Here is a 24,301-nt window from a genome sequence, read left to right on the forward strand (position 1 = left end):
GCTTGTACTGAATTGTCTTCCTAAATTGAGGTAAGACCCTCAAAATAGACCATCTTGCTGTACTCTGGCCCTTAGTCTTGTTCTCAGTGAGGTACCCTGATAGGTAGTGATTTGGGAAGTATGAACCTGGCCCTGTGGTTTCTTAGTGTAAGACAGGTAAGAGGGTTCATTTTATCACTGCTTATGTAACACAACAGTTGTAGGTCTGCGGTCTTTTGCCTGTTAGCTTGAGTGATTCCTTCTGTGTGACCTTGCCATGGGTGACATGGTAATGCCCAGGAGGCTTGGTCCTGTGGCTCAGGGGAGTGCTCCTCAGGTGTGTGAGGTGCAGAGTGGTGAGGGCTGGGGCAGGCTTCTCTTCAGCGTTGGGTTGTGCTCTGGCTGTGCTCGTGGGTGTACATGCACACAGAGGTCAGGCTGTGAGCTGTGTCCTGCTTCCCATGGGTACATCTTTGTTTATAGACACAACAAACAAAAAAGGAATGCATAGGCATTCTTCAAAACTAGACGATGCTGTGTACCTTTGCTCTGTTTTCCTAGCTGCTGAGTGAGCTGTGGTCAGACACCCTGAGCTGATGAGGTACTTGCTTCTGAGAGTCTTCTCAAAGAAATGCTTGCTAGGACCAAGCCAGTCTGTGTAGGTCTTGGAAGGCTGTTCTCAAATAATCTTTTTTTTAAACTTGGATTGCAACTCATTTACAGTGTCTTTTTTTCTTAGCAGTACCTTCATTCTCTGATTTATTGTAGTTACCCTCTGAAGATTATGAACATGCAGTTGAGATGATGAAAAACTTGGCATCAAAGAGGTCTCAATAACTTGCCCTTTTTTAACTTGAAGGGATAGAATTAAAATTCTTCAGGGCTGGCAGGGCTCACACTATTTCTAAACAGTCAGTGATTACTGTCTTAATAAACTTATTAGTCTGCATAAGATGCTCGTGCCAGTATATGTACTTCTAGCTTTAAATATTTGTTTTAAAGTAGACTGTAGAAGACCAGCATTATTCTGAGTGTTGTGTCAAGTTAGACTTCTTACAGTTTCCATTTGAACATAAATCCAGTCACAGCTTAATTTTACCCTGTGTTAGTTGTCCTGTCCTTCTCCCCCATTTGTCACTCCCATGTCTCTGTTTTTACTGGCAGAAGTTGTGCTTGCTTAGGGCAGCACTTGTGTGCCCCAGCTTCTTACCTGTTGGAAGCCCATCCAGTTCTGAGCTGCCTGAACCTTCTCGTGTGCAGAAGGTGGTCATGCTCATCTTCCTGTCTTCACCCTCAGCTCTACCCTGACTAGTAGATAAAATTCAGAGCAAGGAAGCAGAAAAAAGCCTTTTGTCAGTGCCAAGCTGTGACAAACTCTTCCCTGTCCTTCAGAGTAGGAACTGAAGCTCTGGCGTCCAATTTCTGAAATGTGCCTTGTGGCAGCTTCATAAACACTGTCTTGAGGGTGAAGCTTTGCATTTGTTTAACCTCATTTAAGTGCAGGTGGCTGCTGTACAAGGATGCTTTCTCCCTCTGCACGCTACCACAAACATTTGGGAGTAGCAAAATCTTCCAACAGACTGTGCTTCCCCGAGTCAGACTGCATCCCTGCCTGCTCTGATTACACTGACCTTGCCAGAAAACAAACACAAAAATTAGTTGCTCAGCAATGAGCTGATAAACTGCATGAGTGATCAAATGACATAAACGCTGTGGCAGAAATGAATGGGGTTGCTCCCTTTGGTGTCTGTGATCTAGTGGGCTTCAGGCTTGGCTGGGCTCCTCTGGGATTGGGATGGGAACACAACTGGGGAGAAAGGAGGACCCAGTGGGTGACCAGGAAGGGAGAAGTCCACGTCAGCAATAGCCTTTAGCATGACATGCTGACCCTTCCACAGGGTCTCTGCCATGGCTTGAGCTGGTGTCTGCTCCAGTCCATGCATGCTGCTGGAGATGTTCTCTTCAGGCAGTCTTCCTGCAGGGCTTTTTGTGCAGCTCTTCTGGTGGCATAATCTGACAAAGATGGCCTGAGGAAAAATTAGTTTATCTTCCTGTTCTGGAGTTGAAATTCTCAGTTTACAGACAAATTAATTTAACAAAACTTGCCAATTTTAGGTTTCACATTGAGACAGAGGTTTCACTGATGACAGAAGTGTGTATGGTGGCACTATGTTAGTGGAAGATGTGTTAGGGTAGGTGGGGAGTTAAGGGCAAAGTACAACTCCTACAGGTACTCAGTGGAAACAATTATTGCCTTTGTTCCTTGACACAGTGGAGTGCAATGTGGATACGTACATGTGTGTGGTCTGGGATTTTTTTTTTTTTTGTGAACCAGTCCACCCACAATTTTCCAGTGGTGGAAAGTCAGGGCTCCCAGTTTCAGCTGTCTTGGACACTGAGCAGCAGCTCCCCCTCTCCATCCTTCTGTGGAGGGTCACTGGTGCTGCTGCCTCTGGTCCCCAGGTGCTTGAGGGATTAAGGTCTGCAAGTCTGCAGAAACTGAGTAGCTCACTTTGGGAATGTCTGTCTTAACATTTTTGCCAAATATGTGTGAAGGACTGTCTGAGGAAGGTATAGAGGAGAACCCTAGAGCCCGAAGCTCCCCATGTTCTGTGTCTCCCCTCTTCCCCCAACCCTTTTATTTTGCAGCAGCCAAATTGAAGCTGAAGGTTTTGAAGACAAGTTACTTCTACTGTGCAGTCTCCCAGGGAGCTTCATGTTGTGAGCTGAATGACATGTTGCTCTCTTTTGGGGAAAAAAAAAAGAGATTTTAGTGTAATGCATATTCATGAAACTGCATTATGGTTACTGTGACAACTTCACCAGTGGCAGTCGAGATCTGTATGTTGAACTTGTCTCCAGTCCCCATATTGAACCACAGAATATGTTACACAGCTTTCTACTTTTTTCTTCCTCCCCTCCTCCTCCCAGTCAGTGGACAATTTAAATTGAGTTGATGCTTAATTAATGCATCTGTTTAAGTCTGCAATACCAAAGCACAACTTCTTGTTGGTTTCCGAACTGTGTTAACTGAGTGTAGCTTCTGCTAGGAGTCTGTAACACAGACAAAGTGATTCTGGTAGGATTTTTTTGTTCATCTCCCTTTAAACTTAAAGGCAACTGAGTTACTAAGCGTGATGTTTCTTCAATGGTAGCCTGATAATTTAATCTATCATGAAAAAAAACAACCCACCAGAGTCCACCCCCTTAGTCTATCCCTGTCTAGTCTAGTCTGTTCCTAGAGTTTTAAGGAATCATGACCCTGAAAGGTAGATGTTACTCAAAACCAGAAAGGAGTTTGTTCTGGGTATGTTGTGACCCTGAAGCCAAGGGCAATGCAAGTGGAAAAGACCAGACCAGACTGTGACACTGAGGCGGTGAATGTTATTTCAGGATAAACCTGTTGTGATGAGTGTGGACAGAGCTCAGTTTCAAGATTTGTTTGCATGTTTGTTGATGTCAGAAATTGAGGGCACTTGCACAATGCTTGTAATTTTCAGAGAGTGTTTGTAAACTGCTCTTGGCCAATCCAACTGAATGTTTGGCACAAAGTATTGCAGTCTTGGTTTCCAGTGACAACTGATGACATCATTCTGTACCGAGAACCTGAGATGTTGTGTTGTCCGGGATGAGCTCAGTCTCATGTTGGGGCTGTTCATGAAAGGGCCACGTTAAGTGTGAGTTGTTCCCCTTCTGGGTGCTAAATGTCTTTGTTGAGTTGAGCTTAATGTAAAGTTTTCTTGAAAGGTGCCAAGTTTGCCTTTACAAAACCACTCCCTGTTGTTCAAGAAGCGGTGCTGTGGGTGAAGTTTGGCTTTCTCAACAGATGTGAACCTTCTGGAGAGTAGTTCAGGAAAAGTTTGGGGAAGAAACATGTCCTTTTCTTTTATCCTGTCCTCTAGGATGACCCTGCTTGAGTAGGGAGGTTGGACCAGATGACCCACTGTGGTCCCTTCCGCCCTGACCCACTCTGTGATCCTGTGAACAGCTGAGCAGACAAGGAGCTCTGTAGTGCACTTGATCTTTCTCTGGTTAGTTTCTTAAATATTAATAAGTACAAAATGTTCAGAAATTGACTGGAAATGAGAGTCCATTCATTAAAATGAGAAATTGGGGGAAAAAATCATATAGCAAGAGGGAACTTTTTGCACAGAACATTATACAGAGGACTCTGAATCTGTATTAGGCTTAGATATACTCACTGTTCCTTCCGGTTTTAGTTAGACATGTCTAACTAAATGTGAGAAAAGAATACACTAAACTTAATTTTCAGTGTATGTGGATGGATTTGGTTTGTCTTGTGTTACTACTCTCCTGTCAACTCTTAGGATATTATTTAGGAGCTTTTCAGTGTAGAAGTAATGAATACCAATCGCAATCCTGATACTTTCCACTCCCTCAGTTTGCACATCCCTTCCTCATGTTACGACCAAAATGTCCTGGTATTGACAACAATGTCTGTATTTGTTCATCCCCACACAGCCTGACTTTTCTTAAATGTCAGGGCTCTTACACTGGACTTTTGCAGAAATGTATTTTGAGAATAAAAGGAGAATAGGAAGGAGAAGGAATATAAAGATTAGAACTAGGGCTATGCTGGATTTGCAGGTCATCTTCAACTTTCTGAAACGCTGTTTTTCTAGCAAAAGGAACATGGATGCTTTGAAGGTTACTGTACTGTGTCATAGTCTTAATGTAGGGCCTTTCTGACCTGAGATGAAATTCATCCAGGATGTTTTAAGTGGTTTCTTTGTTTGTTTTCCCTCAGGCTCCAGACTAGCACTTGCTGAGGCAATGCTGTTTGACTTTGTGTAGCAGGTTTGTGTTTTGTTAACAACTAAGGAAAACTGACTGAACCGTCTGTTGTGAGGCAGAGCCCTTTCTCTGAAAAGTGCACGTGAAGATATAGCTGTGCAGTCCCTGCTGGGTCTACCAGGCCACAGATTGTACTCATGTGAAAACTAAATGCAGCAACAGAAACCAGAACCTATAAACCACTTATAGGAGACTCTGGGGTGAGTTCAGGCAGGTTTCAGACAGCAGTGGTAGTTTGGGTTCTGTGCTTCCCTGAGTTCCCTCTGCATCCCAACCTCTTCCACATTCATGCTAGAGTAGAATTGAGGTAGCAGTGGCACGAAAGGGTTGGGAGAGTTGTCCATAGGAACACATCTCAAATCCCTCCAGATGGCAGGGGTGGCTGTCAATATTCCCTGGAAGCTGGTTGTCTGCTTACTGAAGCCTCTCTTTAAATGTAGGCCGAAAAATTTCTTGTAGATCTGCTTATGATTTTTATGTGAAAGTGTGGGAAAACTTAATTTTCCTGTATAAATTTGGAATGTGAGTGTATGTTGGTTTTAGTTTTTGGGTCTAGATATACTCATTTAAAATAAAGGTCTGATAGTTGTTTGAGGGGTTTAGATATTAGGTCAAAATAAAGGCATCTCTTCCCTGGCCCTCTGTGAAAGGACTAAAGCTTCAGGCTTGAAGGATTTGCATTAGCTGGTAGATACTAATGGCAATTAAAAAGAAAGTCTTTAAAGATTATTTTAGTTAGGAGGTTCTTTAAGCATGGAAAAAATACTATTGCAGGTATGACAGTGTTGGAAAATGGCAGTGTTTAAAATGCATGGAGTTAAAATACTTGTATTTTTATTAGAGTGTTATAGTATTTGTTAATGGTTAGCTTGAATGCAGAGTGAGGTGTGAGTCTGCCTTTACATGCTGAGCTCCTCTTGTGCAGAGTTGCACGGTGATTTTGATATAGTGGGTATGGGGAGAAACAGCCTGAAACTCGCAGCTGACCTCAGAATGGGTGTTTGGGCAGGGAAAAGTCCAGGATAGGTAACTGGGAGAAGGTGAAGGATGAATAGTTATGATGGTGAAGCAAGTGTTTTGATATTTAGCTATTTAGTTACTGTATTTTACAATAAATCTCATTCTAGATCAAATTCTGGTCTTTCATTTTACAAAAGCTTCCTCAAGCTTATCTAAATTTGACTCAAGTCAGTTGGAATACGGAATCTCCAAGAATCTTTTTTCCTAGTGAAACTGCTGAAATGTCACCATAGAAAAAAGTTGCTGGTTGCAGGCGCAGGCTGCTGACATAAAAAGCCTGTCTTAGATCCAGCATTTGGATGGAGGCCGGATAATGAGTTTTCATAGGAGCTTGTTGGCAAGCTTACATTTCTGCTTAGGTTAACGTAATGTAACTGTAAGTAATTTGGGAACCTGGTACATGCAAAACAATTTTTAGACAGTGGTCTTATTATTTTTACATTTTAACTGAGAAGATATTTTTATAAACCAACTTCTTGTACTTCAAGCACTTTAGAAATGCCTTGGAGTGTGGTACTTTACTGTGTCCTCTTTTAATGGTTAACCTACTGAATAATCCATTAAAAATATTCACCCTCATGACAATATCTGTCAAATCAGAATTTATACTGTACTGCATTCAGTGGAATAATTTAAATAAAGGTTTGCATTTTTAAAGGACTAGGTGGTAACATAGGTAGGGGTAAGTCATCAGTTTTGTGAGTAAAAAAACACGGTGAATGTGTTCATGGGTAATCTATTGGCCAGGTTATTCTGTGACCTGGGGCAGAAATGCATGAACCATAGGATGAGAATGGAGCTCAATTTCCCAAAATGGTGCCCGTCCCTGGCAGTTATGCCAGTGGCCCTTTTCACTGTCCTTGTGGCTTTTTCAGTCTTCATTCAAAGCTTGATGGTCAGGGTTGGAGATTGCTTTGTCTCAAGATGTGTTTTGATGCTTCTCATTTCTTGTGTGTGGTAAGTGAATTGAAGGGAAGGGGAAAGAAAGCTGATCTTGAGCCATCTGTGGAAGTGCTGGGTATACCAGGCAATGAAAGATGTCCAGATCCAGCTCTGGCCTTTGAGGAGCAGTGTATAAATGTGGTTTTAACAGGAGAATGCTGAGACTCCTGTTTCTGTCCAGGACAGCAATGCTCATCTGCAGTTGCTGCTCCATCTCTAAAAGGGGTAGAGAAGGCATGGGATGCATGCTTGTCCTCCGTCATTAGGGGCTGATGGCTGCCCAGCCACTCAGGAAAAGGAGTAGCCATCTACCTTGCTGTATTATTTCCATGCATTGCTGTATCATTAACAGTGACAGTGTGGATGATGAACAGGATTTGGTTTACAGCTGTTTGCTGTAGGTCTCTTACACGGTATGTAAATCTGGTTGAACGGAGATGGAGATCATTGTGATGGGAGAGAGAGCAATACAATTGTGCTGGTGCTTATCAGAGGTTTAAACTTCCCTCATACCATTTGTTCCCTAGTTGCTATTAATAGGGCCTAGAGATATTTCTGGATGTGATAGCTGACAAGTTTCTTCATCAAATAGTCAATGAATGAGCAAGAAGTGTTTCTATTTTAAACATAGCTCTGACAAGTGAAAGAACTTCAAAGAAAAGCTGTTCTTAGAAAATAACCTTGGTGTGAGTTACCACAAGTGTTTCTCTATAAGCGATAGATTAAACACAGAGTTGCAACTTTAAGCATCTCTGATAAAGGAAGACTTTTGTGGGGTTTTTTTTGCCAGCTGTACTGTAAGGGGTTTGTATTAGTTTAAAACTTCTGTGTTTAATTGAAAAGTGCTAATAAACCTTGTCAGAGATGTAAATTAAGACATATTTAAAGGGAATAATTTGGGTTGAACTTAGTGTGAGTAGTCACTGCCAATAAGTGGAGAATCCATAGGGAAGGCTGAAGAGCTCTGTTGAAAAGGGGTTTGTCCTAGGAGGTGAGAATTGCCTTAGGTGCAAAGACTTTGGTAGTAAAAGGTTTTTTTGTTTTGCTCGCTGTTTTTACTCCTGAAGCAATGTGCGTGTGAATTTGCCTTTGAGCTTTCATCTCATACCGGTGTCTGGGATGATGTGCCATGAAGCTAAGCATGACTTCTAGTGAAGAGGATGGCAGTGCTGACCATAGAGGACAAAAGGGTAGTACCAGGAACAAGAGCCTCAAAGTACAATTTTAAAAATCCATTTACTAGAACATGGCCTCATCCTCCTGATGAATTTCCATGTATTGAGATAATTGTGACTGTTTTGTTATAAACTGACAGAGCAGGAGCTTGCTGGAGTGACAGGATCAAGGAACTAACTGTTGGGTTTGGCTTTTTCTTTTTAAAGATGGAGCTTTGGTACAGGGTGTGATTCATTGAATGGGACTAGTTTGGCAAGTCTGGTTTAAATCAGAAATTATGCAGTGCAGTGTCTTGAAAAGCTGCCATTACAATGAGTTTACGCACATAAGTTAAACTTTCTTCTGTTGTCTTTTAAAAAGCAAAATGCTTCTAGTATAATTTCAGGGGGTATACAAGATTGTCAGTTGTGGTAATTTTAAGGATTTTGGCAGTGTGTTTGAATATGATTTATTGTCTGTTTCAGCTGTCTAATTTTTGATGAAATCTTTGGCATGGATCTGTCTGTGGCTTTTTTCAGTAAACCCTTGGTACTTCCTGTTTTGTTAGGTCGTAAGTGAGATGTGATAGCACCCTTACTCTTTTGCTCTAGTTCGTCTGGGAATTTAGAAGTGGGTTGTGAAGCTTGGTGGATTTACCTGTCATTGATTAGAAGCATCAAATTGAAGAATGTGGACTTATCAGTTAAACTTCTTTTAATTTCGAGTAACCTGTTAGGAACTGACTTCTAATCTTTCTTTGGAGCGCAAGTTACTACTTTCTGCTTTAAAAGCTGCCAGGAGAGAGAGGCCGTGATAGTTTGGGAAGAAGGTAAATGATCAACTACTGCAAACCGAACCATGCATCTGTTACACTGTGGAAAATGCCCCTGTTAAAAAATTAAGGGTGTTTTTCCTCCAGTGGCAGGAAGGCACTTGAAAGATAGTTGGGAGTACTTAGTGATAAGAATGTGTGTATTTAGATTTATTGCAAGCTTTCTAAAATACTCTTGATTTCTTGATTTTGCAGAGACTCCAACCGTCATGTTAAGGTAAAGCAGAAAAGTGCAGTGCTGAACATGCTAAAGAAGTTGGACAAAATAAGGTTCAGAGGTCACAAGAGAGATGAGTTCCTTGATTTAGCAGAGTCTCCAAATGCTTCAGACACTGAATGTGGAGATGAAATCCCGGTGAAGATACCTCGAACGTCAGCTCGAGACAATGAAGAGTTGAGAGACCCTGTAAGTACTCAATTTAGGTATCATTATATTATGTTTTATAGTTTTCAGGCAGAAAAGTAACAGAAATTACTCATTCTTTATCCTTATATTATGGTTGATTTGACTTGAAGATTTGTGGGCTAGGTAGAAGCTTTCCAGTAATAGGCCTCCATTTTGTGGAAAGATCAATTAATTTCTCAATATTAGAGTTCCCTATCTCTACTTCTAATTTTTGATATTGTGAGTTGACAGGTTTGTTAACTTTGGATGTGCTTCTGAATGTTCTCTAATTTTATTTGTTTTGTTGAATTATTAATTAACATGTGAAAAAGAAATGGCAACTTTGCAGTCTGAGTAGCTCAGATCTGCTCAAATGACACTGTCAGGACTTTAAGGCTAAGACTTCTGCTTGCTTCTTTAGTGTCAGAGGGTCTGACATCTTCTTCTCCACTGCAGTGTTGTAACCAGTAGTGCTTCCATGCAATTGGAGCTGGTTTAAACCTTTGAAGGTGGTGCTAAGACGTTTTGGTGCTTGTAAGCAGAAGCACTAAAGCAGACCTACCTTTTTCAAAGTCACTGCTTCAGGAAATGTTAATTATTGGTTAAAAAAGTAAAATAAAATCCTTCTTTAACTGTTAAAAAATGGCTGTGGATCCATGAGCTTGGAATGCTAATTTAGATTTGTCTATATAATTATATTGTAGAAGTGACTTGGAATTCAGAATTTGTATTACCTTGTGAAAACTTATTGTGCAGTTTTTCTCCCCAAAATGTCATCAGACTGTTGTCTGAAGGCTCATTTCTAGGAGCATGGGGCTTATTACAGCAAGCTGTAAAATAAAACATTTTAAACTGTATATACTTATGCATCTCTTTTGGGGCTGGCAGCTTGTATAGTTCTGTAGCTATTAACTTTTTTAAATTTAAGTGAACTTTCATGGTACTACAGACAGTCCTGCTTATAGAGAGCTTTTTTGCCATAATGTTTTTCCTATGATCATGGAGCAAACAGGTGGTAATGGCAGAGCATGTTTTGGTCACAAAAAGTCTGTTATATGTAAATCCTCAAGCTTCTCAGACAAGGAGGTCTGCTAAAAGCTATTCCTTTGCTCTTATTCTACTGAAGACATTTGTCATTTGTTCATATGTAATCTAATCTCTGCTTCTACCCTTCCAATGCAGTATTTTGTGAGTTTTTTATAGGCAAATACTGGCTTATTTTCATTAAACTTAAGGCTCTGTTTTGTGCTGGTATATATTAGATGCCTATTGTATTTAATCAGAAGTGTCTGGATGGCAGAGCTAGAGGCTACAGAAAGATCTTCCTTAAACCCCAGGTACTATTTTCTGTATTTCTCCAGGGGAATAGTAGCTCCTGGGTGGTATGGAGGGTAGCTGAGGGCACAGCAAGGTAAACTTGTAGTTTTGAATAGTTACAACGCCTTAACAGCTACACATCTGCAGGGATGGTCTCTGTTTTCTCAAAACGTTGAACTCTGTGTGCTGAGAAGGGAACTTAAAGAAACACTTTGCTTTCTGACTGATTACATAGTGCACTAAGCTGTTGTGGTCTAAGTCCCTGGGGTACAGTTGAGGGCAGTTCTTTAAAATCAGGGAGAAAGAGAGAGAGGAAAGCAGAAATGGCATCAAACTTGTTTTGCCCCACTCCTGATGTTTGGCAGCTCCAAACCCAGTGTGATGCTGGAACAGCCTCAGAGCAGCAACTGTGTTACAGATGTGGGCAACATAAGCATATTGGTATGAGGAAAAAGGTCTGACGTATGAGGGATAAATTTCAGATGGGAATTTTGAGGAATTAACAGTTGACCCTCACAGGCATCTGCGCACTAAGCACCGCTACCCGTCCATAAAATGAAGGGAGAAGAAATAATCCCCTGTGCTGCAGAGGGGCTGAGAGTAAAGAAAGTAATGCTTATATATTTAAGTCAGTGTTAAAGTAGTGGTGTCTGAGGTTGTGTGGACAGTGCAATTCTGAATTATTTGTCTGTTTCTTATTGAGATTATGTAGTTGAGTTGTGCTTGAATTGGTTTTAATTCAGTGTCTAAAACTCATAACTTAAATTGCTTGTACAGGGTGTTTTTCTTTTATGGGCTCTGTAAGTAACTTAGTATTGTACTTGTATTACACTGATCATGGCAAGATCAAGTCTTATTGGTTTCTTCCTGTTTAATACCTTTGGGAAACTGTTTAAAACACACAAAAGCAATGCAAGTCTTCTGTGTAAATGGAAGTTCGGCTACAGCTTCTATCTTTTCAGATAGATATGAGCTGTACTGTGCTTCCACTTCTGTTCCTTCACTGTTTCTGTTGATATCTGGGTACAGGATCCGTGGTCTTGAAAGAGCAAAATTGGTGGCTTGGAACTGAACATAGGCATGCAGAATTAGTCCTAGTCCCCTGATCTGCATCTTCACTGTCAGCCATTCCCTAGACAAAGAGTTCATCTCTGCCCCTCTCTGTTCCCCTCCCCCTGACCCTGTCTGGCATATTATTCATTATGGAGGCATTAAGGAAAGATCTCTGTCTGTTAGAACAGCACAGTGCAGTCATGTGAATGAAGTACCCTTCTGTGCTTCACGATTTACAGTGCACTTAAAAATGTGCCTCTGCTTTAGATATGCATCTGAACTTGACAAATGTGTGCAAAAACTTGGTACAAATGGAGGTTGTAAAAAGAGAGTGAAAAGTCTTGTGTCTAGTAAAAGCTTGTGATTGCAGAGCCGTGACCATCTGCCAGGAAGAGCATCATCCTCTGTTGCACTTCCAGCAAATGAAGTGAATGTGCAGTCCCAGCCACAGATTGCACAGTAGCACTTAGTCCCACCCAACAGTTCACATGCCTTGCTGAAATCGCACATGTAAAATTTACACCCTGGGAAAAGAGAAGAGATGGTCAGATGAGGTAGTTTAGTATTCTTTATCTTTAAACTGAGCTTTACCTATTTAGTTCAATAATAAACATCCTAACCTGTGTTTGGGTAAATCCCATGGCTAGCACCTGGTCAGAGGATTCTGGAGATGGAAGGATTTATATTTTCCTTTGAATTCTCAGTGGTTTCTGAGAGTTTTTGTTCAAAAGGTGTCTTAATTTGAGCTAGTTTGGATTCAGCTTACAGGCTGGCTGCTTGCTTGTGTGAGTTTCCCTGTCTCATTTAAGCACCCCAGCTACCAGATATGCCTTGAATAGGAGATATTTTCTTTGGTCCCTGTGGGTATTTGGACTCTGTGATCAGATAATTGCCAAGACAGAAGTGGTGGTTAGCAAATTTAACTCTCTGCTAAACATCTCTTTCAATTCCTGAATTGCTTCCTAGATTTCTTCCTTTGTTCCCTCTTTATCATAGCTGGTTGTGTGGGTTTTTTTAAGGGAAGGGCATTAGACACTGCTTGCAGCAGTGCTATTTCTGCATTGTTTTGTAAAAACACCACAATTGCAAAATAGGTAGAGGGAGTAACCTGGTCCATTCAAAATCAGTCAACATTTGATTTGTTGTGACATTAGAAATTGAGGTAATGTTGCTTGCTCAGTGAAGTCCCCTTTATTCAGTGCTACCCTTCCTGTTTGTACAGAAGGGGAGACAAGATCCAGTTCTACATGCAGTATATGAATGGATGTGGTGCAGAGAGATCACATCCCCTTCTCAGAGGGGAGAAAAAGCAAGCTGTAGTTAAACCTGTAGAAACTGGCACTAACCTTACAATGAGAATTACTAGTAAAGCTCTCTTGTATCTGGCATATTGTACTGAAAGCAGCCTGATCTACTTATGCGAGTTCCCTGCCAGTGTGCTAGGATTAAATCTGAGTTATTGTGGTACAGAAAACATTGCTTTAATTGCTCTTGCAGTACAGCTTGGGTTTTCCTGACACATGTCAATTAAAACCTTAAATGCTGCTCTGTTGGTCATCACATTTACAGTGATTGGAAAGTATAAAGCATCATGCATAGGATTGCAGTTAAGAAAAAGTCTCTAAACCTGGCTAGCACTAGATTTTAAAAAATTTATGTAGAATATAGCTGTGTTTTAGGAGCATGCCAGTATGAGTATGCTTCTAAGAATAGCTACTAAGGATTAACTATTCATGCAGATGCTTTCATTCTTAAGCAATGTTGTTGAGTATTTCCATCTCTTACAGCAGGTAATTGCAGCATTCATGGGGAACCCTTTCATAATTTGAAGTAAGAAAATGCACATGAAGTGTCAGATGAAAAACTCAGGAGGCTAGAACTTCATGAGACAAGCTGTATAGTTTGTTGTATTGCTGAAGACTTCCCCCCTCCTCTTTTTTCCTCAGATGAAAGCAAGTTAAAATTTTCTGTTTTGAGCTACCTCTTCTGTGTGTTGTGTCCCAACCATTTCTGGGCTCTGAGGAGTGGCTTGAGTGGATGGTTTTGCCCCTGGGGCTGCTCTGTTGTGTCCTCACTGCTCCCCATCTTTCATGTTTGAGAACGGCTCTTCTCCAAGTTAATGGCAAACTTGGAAATCAGACCACCATTCTGTTAGGTATTCCTAGAGAAAAATCATCCACATACATGTGATGTTGTGGAAGGAATGAGAAGCGTGGGGTTGGGCAGTTGTGGTTCTGTGATACTGAAGATGTGCTGTGCTGCAGATGGAGAGGACAGATCCACAGCTGCTCAGTTAGGAGGTGACTGGGACCCTTCCTGTGGCTATGCAGTGGCAGCTCACAGAACAAAATCCCAGGGTTCGCAGGATGAAGGGGATTTGGAGAGGGAGGGCAGACAGGTCTCAGACTGGGAAGTGCTGTTATAAAAAGCCTGAACTGCAGATGGCTTGAGAAACACTTTTGTGGGTTTTGGATCTGGAGCTGCATGTGGTTTGGACAAGCACCCTAAGCTCTGCTAATGGGTTACAGGCAGTCCATCAACATCAGTGTCTCTACATTCATCTTGCACATTTCTCTGTCTTCCTAGGCACTGCCAGCCCTTGCTCATGGTCTTGGCTAAGTAATAACGATCGCCAACATTTTAAGAAGGCTCCTGTGTCAAATACTGTCAAAGCTAGAGAGGCAGAAGGAAAAGCAGAAATCTGTGGAAGGTTTCAAGGCTTTTACTCTGAGTCAGAAACTAGGAAGGACATCTGTACAGAGCAGTGTAGTTAATCCAGCCTGAGTCCCAGCACTGTCCTACAGAGGCAGCAGAGAAGAAAAACCTTTGCCCAGATAAAACTGGAATTAATGCAAGTATTTTGTTAACTTGTGATTGAGCCAGATATGCTAGCTTCAGACAGAAGAACTCTTTTTTTAATTCAGAGGCAGGCAGTGGACCTTCATCAATTGTAGAGGCCTTATTTCTTGTTTTCTTGGGTGTGAGAAAAAACTTTGGTGACAGAGACATCTGCTTAAATGTTTTTCCCATATCAGTGTCCCAGGCGCGCTCAGTTTTTCTGAATGATTCTAAATGGTAGTCATAAAATGTTGTGGTGATGCTAATTTTGGCAATTGGGTGCACCACCAAATTTGTACCACTGTGTATCTTAATAAACTGTTTCATTATTACATGTTAATTGCATGATCATGCTCCTAATGTTCCCAGTGAGTTGCCTTACGTTTTAACTTGCTGAATTTTTTTTTTTTTCTCCTAAGTTAGAAAGTCACTGAAACCTTTTGTACCTAGTTTAAAGATGTGTACCTTCTGATTTTTAACCCATCAGTGGATGTTGGGCTACTTAGATCCAGTGCTTTAGCAGATAAACATATTTGGGAACTCTAAGAATGAGTCATGTTAACTGGTGTCACTCTACCCAGTGCTACGCACCTCTTGCTCTTCCCTTCTTCCTTAGAGGCACAATTAAGGTATCTTGGGCTTTAATTATTGACTCAACATCTCTGAAGAAACAAAAGCAGAGCTAGTTCTCCATGCAGATTTCTGAAATGTAGCACATCTTTGGGTAAAATATCTTGAGTATCTTGAATGAGGATGAAAATTAATATGCTTAGGTACTTGCCAACCCTTTTTTTCCCCTGTCCTCCCTCACCTGGGGTTGTAAGCAGCTGCTGTCTAAGCATGGGGCTGATGCCCAGAGTCCAGGCACATTCCTTTTGAGTACAGCACCTTGCTCCTTGTCCTATGTGTGATTTTATTTATTTATCAATAACATATTTAAGCAGTGGCACTGTTTGAATCTTCAGACAGCTCCCTGTGAAATCCTGCATGCTGGGAGGCAGAGATTGTCTCTAAGCGCTGGATGTGGGTGTGCAATACAGAAAGTTGTGCATTAACACCTGGCTAGCAGTCTGTATTTTAATAACACTTCCCTTGTGCATGCCCATGGAGTGTGTTGTAAGGGTGCTGCTTTTCAGCTTCAGCCACATCATCCTCCTTGGGGCTCTCCAAATGTCTGGCAAGTGATAGCACTAAATCTTGTGGCGTAAATAAATAGAACCCAGCTCCGTGGATAAGAGATCTACACAGAGGTTAATTCGCGTCCTGTGCTCATCTGAAAACAGTCTGATAATCTTGTGCAGTGGCTGGAGCAGTTGCAAATGGCATCTCTCAGTGCACCTCCCTGTCAAGGGGAATGTGGGGCATGGTGAGGAGGATGCTGTGCTGCAGCTCCCGTGTGAGGACTGCCCTGGGGTCTGTTCCTCTCTGCTACACTGAGATTCGTGCCGGCTCCAAAATGGGAAGTAGCCCAAGGCTGCTGCTGAGCCAACAGCTTCTGCTCCTCGTCAGGGCCAGCAGTGTTGACAGAGTGCTGTGTGGGTGGGTGCTGCTTAGGCGACTGGAAATAGCATCTCTCCTTGGCACTGTATTGAGCAAGCCCAGGTGGGGAGTTGGTGCTAGGTAAATGCTAGGCAGTAACTGCCTACAGAGTGCTAATCTGCCTGTATAGCCAAATTCTGAGGCTTAAATTCAGCATCAGTTCAAACAACAAAACACATGTTTAATATGTATTTCCACACTGTTTTATCTTGAAAGTGGAAATAAATCCCAACTGTGAAAGTACCTTGCTATCAGTAAGCTTTCTGCACATCTTTCCTAAAACATAGAAAATGTCTTAATGTCTCCTGTAGTTTACTTAAATTTATATTTGTATGTAATTTAAGTTGTCATGGTTAAATGTATGCAAACTGGTGTTTGATAGGAGGAATACAGTTGCTATATGTTTTCAGGGATCAAAGAAGGAGTGGGGAATAGTAGAATAGGTAAATAAATTCCTTTTTGTCTTGAGGTAATTTCTGAGATGTAGGCTTCTGTAATCTATCACTTTGTTTTTAAGTATAAGCTGCTAGAGAAGCTCCTGTAATTCTCATTGACAGATTTTTGGTACCTGCTGGGGACTGTTCACAAGTGGTGAACAGCCATTACCCAGGAGATGCCCTCACCCACCTTTTTCCCTGCTGTCTGAAAATGCCCACTTAATGAGAAAGAAGGCGTCACCTGCCTTCTGCTGTGTGGGTTTGGGGTTTTTCTCTATTTGCTTCATGGAGGTGGTGGTTGTCAGTGGTCTCACCAACTAATCAAATTTCTTTTTAATTCTTGCTTTCTGCAGTATTTTCAGTATTCTGCTGAGTTCATTCATGGGGTGCTGGTAAATCAATCTTCTGACTTCCTACTCTCCTGACCTGCCAGGATGAGCTCCTGGGCACCAAATCCTTCTGCAATAACTGGCTTGTGGGGGCGTGGGGAACCCCTTCCTTTCTTGAGAGACTCTGGTCTTGAAAATCACACATTCTGTAAATGGATATTAAAATATACAATATGTGTTTCCCAATAGCTCAGTAATTATCTAGAAAAGTATTATTTTTGCTAGCTTCACAATTTTATGTTTAGTGTGTAGCATTGGCCATTCATTCTGTTGGAAGAGGAGTAGTATAAATATGGCTTTTCAGTCCACAGAAGGGCTTAAATGATGATGCGGTAGAACTGGTAAGGGTGGTGGTAGGAAATATTTATTTTCTGTAACTTCCCAAAATTTGCAGCAGTGTGTTCAGTAAACTCACATTTGATTGGCTTTCATTCACTTATTTTGGTAATCTGATGCTAGAAGATGCATGTAGAGTTATTGATACTTGGATGTTTCTCACATGCTTGTTTATTTACTGCCCCAGAAATCAGTAGATATATTTAAATGACACGAAAGAAAAAAAAAAATCCTTCTGAACTTTTGGTGTGTTCTGACTTTCTTATAGGCTGGTCCAGGGACCATCATCATGGCATCAGGAGTCCAGGATTTTAACAGAACAGAGTCTGACAGACTGAATGAGATCAAAGGTCACCTGGAAATAGCCTTACTGGAAAAACACTTTTTACGTAAGTATAAAATGCTCTGTGGAGAGGATTAGGTGATTTAGGCCTTCTGTAATAACGTTTCTCTAACTGTGGAAGTTGGCATCAGAATTTTAAGATGTGCTGATGTGCAGATAGTACGTGATTTATGTTCCCTAAGAAGAACTTAAAAGCATTCCCAGGGTTTCTGGGTCACTTGGGTATTTTTTTCCTCATTGCATTCCTCACAACATACTCACTATGTGACAAAAGCTGCGTAGTTGAAATCTTGATGTTGACATCTGCAGGTTGTGTTAGAACTAAGTCAACCCTAATGTGCCTGCTGTAGGTGTTTTTCTTTCTAGTAGTAATTGCTAAGAAAAGATTTATGAAGGGGAGGCCAGTTCATTTTTGTGGCAGCTGTTTCAACAAATAATGCACCGTAAAACACATGTCTCTTAACATTATATGTATTATTGGTAAGTGGTATAAGAAATACAGAGAAGAGTGTCTGTAGATTTCAAGTGTGAGTTGTTTGGATTTATGCTTATGTATATGTACATATGCATGTATAATGAGAAAAAGTTGTCATTCATGGCTAGAGGCAACTGCAAGATTTTGAGGATTTTATCTCAGCAGGTCTGAACTGTTGATTTTTAAGACAGGATAGTTAAAAACAGAAAAATGGAAAACAACTTGATAGAAGTAGAGATCTCTGTAATGATCCAATGAGAATTCTTGCTCAGTTGTTTCCCAGATTGACCATTTTAATGTTTTGGTTTTGAACTTCAGAGTATGAAGGTTGTTTTTATGTGTTCAAAACTCGTCAGATATTTTCTAATGGTATAAATAATAAGACTATGGATTCTGTTCAATCTGTAGACTATAATCTGATGACGAGACTCAGATTTTATCTTCAGCTTGTTCTCAAGGATTTGTCATTAATTTTCTGTGACTTGTTTTTCACTTGGCAGTATTTCTTTGATATGTTTTCCCCCGATGTAGAAGAGGGAGGCCTAATAAAGGAGACTGGGCAGGAATTTATAACAAGCTGCTGTCAACTTCCTCTGATACCTGGAAGAGGTATCCTGGTTGGAATGTCAAGCAAAACTGAAAGATCTGTTTGACTTGCCTTGTTAATGTCAGTAATTTACTTGATTTTTTGTTTAACTATTTGGTACAGAGTTACCATGCACTCCTTCCATTCCCAGAGATACATTGCTTAAGCTGCTGTTACACAATTGCTTTTTAAACTAGATGGGGTACATGTGATTTCTCGATGCAATCTAATGTGCAACAGAAACTGTAGGACTTAGCAGAACTGATTTCTGGTTTGAAGCAGGATGTGCTTTTTGATGTAAAAACATGATAGGACTCCCAGGCACTTCATGGCCGGTGAATTCATTCTCCTTCGCAGTATGTTCTTATAGTAACTAAATGGGGCACACAGATTTGTGAATACTGGTAGTCTTCAGGTTCTTGCTGCAATTTGAAAACCTTCTGATCAACTGTTACTTGTAGCTGAATAATTTTTCCTTTGCAGTAAACCTTGTAGTAAACTGCAAGGTGAAGGATAAAGAAGTTCGCCCTTTTCTGTAAACTTTGAGCAGGTGGTTGGGGGTTCAGGCCAGTGGGGTGTTTGAGCTGGGTGGCTTGAGTCAGCCAGGGGGTTCTCCAGCCCTCACCTCTTCATCAAAGCCTGATGTTTGCTATAGCTGGAATTACAGCGTTGTCCTGACAAACTGGTTGTAACTCTGTACATAAAAAGCAAGAGTAAGAATCATAAACTTGAGAAATAAGTGAGAAAAAACTTATCCCTTATTTGACCACTTTCCATTCAAAATTTTGGGATGAAATAGATCACCGTGTTTGTCAGTTGGAGTGAAGTAGGAGTTCAGCTTTTGCGTATGGCTCTTGAGTCCTTACCTTTCCTTTTTCCTTCTCTTTTGAGCTATTTGGGGATTTTTTGATACTAAAAATGCTACATTGTTGTTTTCTTCCCCAAAGTGAACTAATAGTGTGCATAAAAACATTCTTGAAATGTACCGTTTGTTCAGTTCACCCTTGCAAGAAAGCTTGGTCATGACTTTTTTAAAATCCTGTTGCTGCAGTAGGTGTTTTTTAGGAAGGCTAGTTGCTCTGCAGCATTTCCATACTATTTTTGACTATGAAATCCCTTAAGGCCACCTTGCTAGGGCTGTGGTTTTGCATAAACCATTTGCACATGTCCATGTACTCCATTTCCTCCAGCTGGGCATGCAAAAATCAAAGCAACTGCTAGTTAGTGAGGCAAATGTCTAAAGTTTCATGTATTTGCTTTTTAATGTGCTGTGGTTCTATTTGTTAGCAGTGGGATTCTGACTTTTTTTGGGTCTCTTCTATATTTCTATTTGTATTGGTGTCATTAGCCAGGTTTAGGGAGGAGAAACTTCCTCTCAGCTGTACATCATGTGTAATGTACACATACATACATTACAGCTGCAAGTCAGTGTGGGTCTGTAATTTGAGGTGCCTGACTAGAGTTTTTCTCTAAACTCCATTCAGCCATTAATAGGCACAAGCAATGGGTGCAGTTTGACTGAGTAGTACATTCAGTGAAACACATCCCAAACATAACTATCCCCTACAAACTGCAGAGGAAATCTGGAGGACATAGGTATGGAGACAAGCTGTTATCTCTAAGGGGAAAATATCTTCATCTGAGATGCCTGTCTTCTTTAGCAAAGAGATAATCTAAGCTCTCAGAGATGTGAAGATGGAGAGGAATTGCTTAGCATGTGCAGAGCTGTAAATGCAAACAAAACGTGTCTGGAAATGCAAGGGATTTAAGCTGCGGACTGACAGGAAGATGAGGCACGCGGAGAAAGGGATCTTGGATAATGTCTTAAACAAGGGGCAGGGATCATCTGACTCTGGCAGGCTAAAGTTGCTTTTCCTGTCTGTGTGGGAATGGTCTTAATCTCTTTGATCGAATGGCTCATTCTGAGCCTTATTATAGGAATGCTGAAAATGTGCCTGTTGGGTTTGTGGCATTGGTGTGGGTTCCTTCAGAAAACGTCTTGGAACACCAACTGAAGGAAAGGTGCAAAGGGCTTAGTCTGCTGGAGATTCTAGTGCATGTGGTTGGAAAAAGCTTTGTCTTGGAGCTGGGACAATGAGAATAATTTATTTCTAAAGGACTTTTTGTTACTATAACCTAGTTTTTAATACAAGTGAACACTACCTTGGGGTAAATGAGGGCTGAGTTTGGTAAGGCAGCTACTGACCCAGGGCAGTTGGATTGATATGCTAAGGTTAGTAGTGGTTTCAGCGTTTCCATTTCAAAATCTAGTTGTATCCTAATAAAATTGTGCTTGCTGCTCTTGCATTTGAAAGACAAAACAACCACCAAAACCGTCTTTCTGCTTTTGCACCTTTTTTGTTTGAGGTAAACACCTTGCTTCCTGTTACTTCCTGTGCCTACTTATAGAGGGCAGTTCTGGAGATATCAGTGCTGTTGTCCTGGTGCCACAAGATGATTTGTAAGCACACATGCATCCTGTGGTTTACATGAAGTGTTAGCTAATTCTAATTCAAGGGTGTTCAAGCCTTTTGCAATGCAGAATTCAGCAGCTCAGGAAAGAGGAGCTGGTAGCACCAGCTGAGGGTGAATAAACCAGGTGACTGTTAGAGGAGAGGGTTAGTAATGAACTGGTAAATCAAAGGTACCTCACATGAGGATGAGGAGTACTAGAAGGAAATATAATCTTCTCCCATAAGGGATTTTGCATTCCACTCCATATAGCAGTCTGTGGCAGGAGTCTTTAAGGTCTTACCAAATGAGTGGTTTCAGTCATGATGTTTATACCACATGACAAAAGAAGTTTGGATTATGCTGCTTTCCCATGAAATTTCTGCTCTGGCATACTGTTCATCCTTGTGCGTTTTGAACCATTTATGTGACTAACTCCACAGTATTTTCTCTGCCTCACACATTCTGATGCAAATGACCTGATGATTCTTCTTAAGAACAGCCTAGCACAATACTGACCTCATGGAAGGAGAGCTCTAGAAAACCATAGATGATTCTCAGGCAGAGCTGGCATGCTAGAAAGTATTAAACCTCAGAGGCCAAGCCTGTGCTGACCAGCAAAAGACCTATGCTGAAAAAGTCCAGTTCTGTACAGAAATGCTAGTACCTACTCAAACATTTGTATACAACAAATAGACAGTGAAGCTGCTCCAGAGTCCAATTTCCAACCATGTCCAAATACCTTTGGTGTATTTTCTCCTGATGTGAGGGTACTGCTGCAGTAGCAGACCTAGAGAAGAGCAGAAGAATGGATTCACTACATTGGTTTTGCTGTTTTCTTACTGACCTAGCAGCCTGTAATCTGAACCTTAGGTTCAGAAATCTTGAAGCAGAATCTAGAGCTAATTTGAGCTAATTTACATAGCAGATGAAGGCCCCAGCAAGAGAGCAAGCAGCTGCTGTGTTTATCTGAGAGACCCAAATATCAGCTGGAGACCACCATAGCCATTCCTTGCTACATGGTCAGCCCTTGGCCAAGGGGTCCCATTGCTGCACCATGGGCTCTGAAATAAAGTGTGCCCTTGCTGGTGAGTGCTGAGGGTGCTGTGGCACTGGAGCTTACCCTGGATTTTTCACATCCTTTACTCCTTCTTCTAAACTTTTAAAATCCTGGGCTCCCTAGCACTAAAAATGTGTCCCTGGGAGATTTACATGTCTGTTTCTAGATCGTAGAGTTCCTCTGATGAAGGCTGGTTTGCCTTTGGTGACAAGTGGGAAATTTTGAATGTTTATCATGGGCACCCTGAGATGACGCAGTAAAAATACGTGAGTCCAGGCTTTGCTATAGAGCTGTCTCTTCACAAGAGTGCTCTCATTTGCTTACTAACAAATTTAAAAATTTTTCTAGGTCTGACATCTGAACTGAGGGACTTCTCAAAAGCTACAGAAGGTTTCGTAAGAGGTGTAGGAAAGGTTTTGCTTATACCCAAAGATATTTACATAAGATACTGTGTATTTTGATTTCATTCCTAGCTGTCCTAGGCAAAAAAAACAAAACAACAAAAACAACAAAAAAAAAACCAAACCTTCAAAACTCCGGCTTAATTTTCCTGGATACACTGTTGGAAGAGGCAGTCGTGAGCAGTGTAGAGCATTTGTCTGGTGGTCAAGAGACCTCAATACAGACTAAGGAGCATTCAAATCTCCATTTCTCATCTCCAAGTACTCTACTCTTATTAGTGAAGGAGATAGGTTGGGCTTTTGCTCGCTTTCAACTTGGCTACCCAAGAGCATGAGGTTCCTGAGACCAGTGGAGAGGGAAGGGATGTGACTGTCCCAGTGCAGCAGCAGGCTGGAGTCCTGAGCTAATCCTTGGTCTGAGCCTGGCATGTGCAGTCTGCCCTGTCATTGCACAAAGCACGTACTTGATGATGTAGGTGATGATGCTGTACAGGAAGATGTCCAAATGCTGGAGGATCTCATACTGCCACTGCCTTTTCCTGAGACTGATGAACCAAAATGCAGCACGGTGCTCAGAGGGATGTATTGTTTGAGCTCCTCCAGAGCCTTGAACAGATACCACCTACACACTGTGTTATGTACGTGGGCTGTGCCTGTTTCTGCCTTTTTGTGTGTGCCCAACTTAGCTTTGTGAATTGCAGAGAGGGTGTGAAAACCCAGGCAGGGCAATGGTCAGCACTGTTGTGCCTCTCCCTTTCGTATAACTGGCACAGAGGTTTTGGGAGCCCCATGTGGAACCTGCATTTCCCTGCTCAGCTTAGTAGCACAAGAGCCTTGGAAGAGCCTGCTGCTATTCCTAAGCCAGACGTTATTTCAACATTTATAGACTGTTTCACTTCTGCCAAAACCACAGAGTGAAAACTATTCCTGCAATAATGACAACATTTTTGCAGCTCTGTTTATTTTAGGTGGGTTTTGCAACTCTTCTGGCATTTTTATTCTCTGAAATTTCTGAAAAAGCAGTATTTTTCATGACTTTTAGGCTGACCTTTAAGTATATCTAACAATACAAACCTTTCTACTTGATGTTTTCAGAAGGGGGTCTGTCTCAGTAAGCTATATTTTCAGGAAGTGTAATTTAAAATCCTTCCCTAATGAGGAGGAAATGATCCAGGTCTATTACAACATGATAAAGCTCCACTGAAACCACTAAATGTAAATGTAAAGTTACTAATTGGTAGTTAGCATACTATTTTGTACAAATCTTAGCAATGGCATCTTAGTTCTTTCTAACCTCACCCACTCCAAGTAGGATATAACAGGAATAGTGAGAGAGGAGGCTGGAACAGTTTGCACAGAGGAAGAAGGCTTAGTCAAATATGATGTGTTCTGTAAATCAGTCCTCCTCATTGCATGAAAAGGAACACAGTTTATGTGAAACTCTTGCTGTTCAGGTGAGGAGAATAGTACTAGTGAATATTAACTGACTGTGAGAGGGTGATGGTTCAGACTCAGCCTTCCCTCCACTGTCTCTGGATCAGAGTTAGTTTTATTTCCTATCAGCAGAGCAGGAGCCCACGCTGCTCCCTGCCCTGTAGGCGTATGCAAAGAGACTCAAAAACTGGTCCTCTAAAGCTCTGCTTGGTGTAAGTAGTGGGGCAGGAGCTCTGTCTTTGGAAGAGCAAAGAGAAGCACAGAGGAATGATGGAAACAAAGCAGAAAGCAATTTTTTAACTGCCAAACCTGTGTTAAAGCTTTTAAAGGGAAATTGGCATGACTGGTTCTCATTAAGACAGGTCACTTCTTGTTTTCATGCATGCAGACATAGCTGGAGAAAGGTGGTATTGAAAATGTGTGGTTTATATTTATCCATTTCACTTCTGCACTCTGCCAAAATTCCTATATAAAACAGGGCAGAGAAGAGGAAAGGATATGCCCTCAATAAAGA

At 41.3% G+C, this 24,301-nt stretch overlaps 1 protein-coding gene across 2 annotated transcripts in view; it reads left to right on the top strand.

Moving 5' to 3' along the window:
* GRAMD4 (GRAM domain containing 4) overlaps window positions 1-24,301 on the top strand; it is a 75,273-nt gene that overhangs the window by 14,632 nt on the left and 36,340 nt on the right. For both annotated transcript variants that reach the window (XM_033058540.1, XM_033058539.2), the window contains exons 2-3: window positions 8,939-9,149; window positions 17,306-17,426. In XM_033058540.1, coding sequence (XP_032914431.1) covers window positions 8,939-9,149; window positions 17,306-17,426 — 332 coding nt within the window. The remainder of the gene's footprint in view (window positions 1-8,938; window positions 9,150-17,305; window positions 17,427-24,301) is intronic.

Source organism: Catharus ustulatus, chromosome 4 (assembly GCF_009819885.2).
Source record: "Catharus ustulatus isolate bCatUst1 chromosome 4, bCatUst1.pri.v2, whole genome shotgun sequence".
Lineage (NCBI taxonomy): Eukaryota > Metazoa > Chordata > Aves > Passeriformes > Turdidae > Catharus > Catharus ustulatus.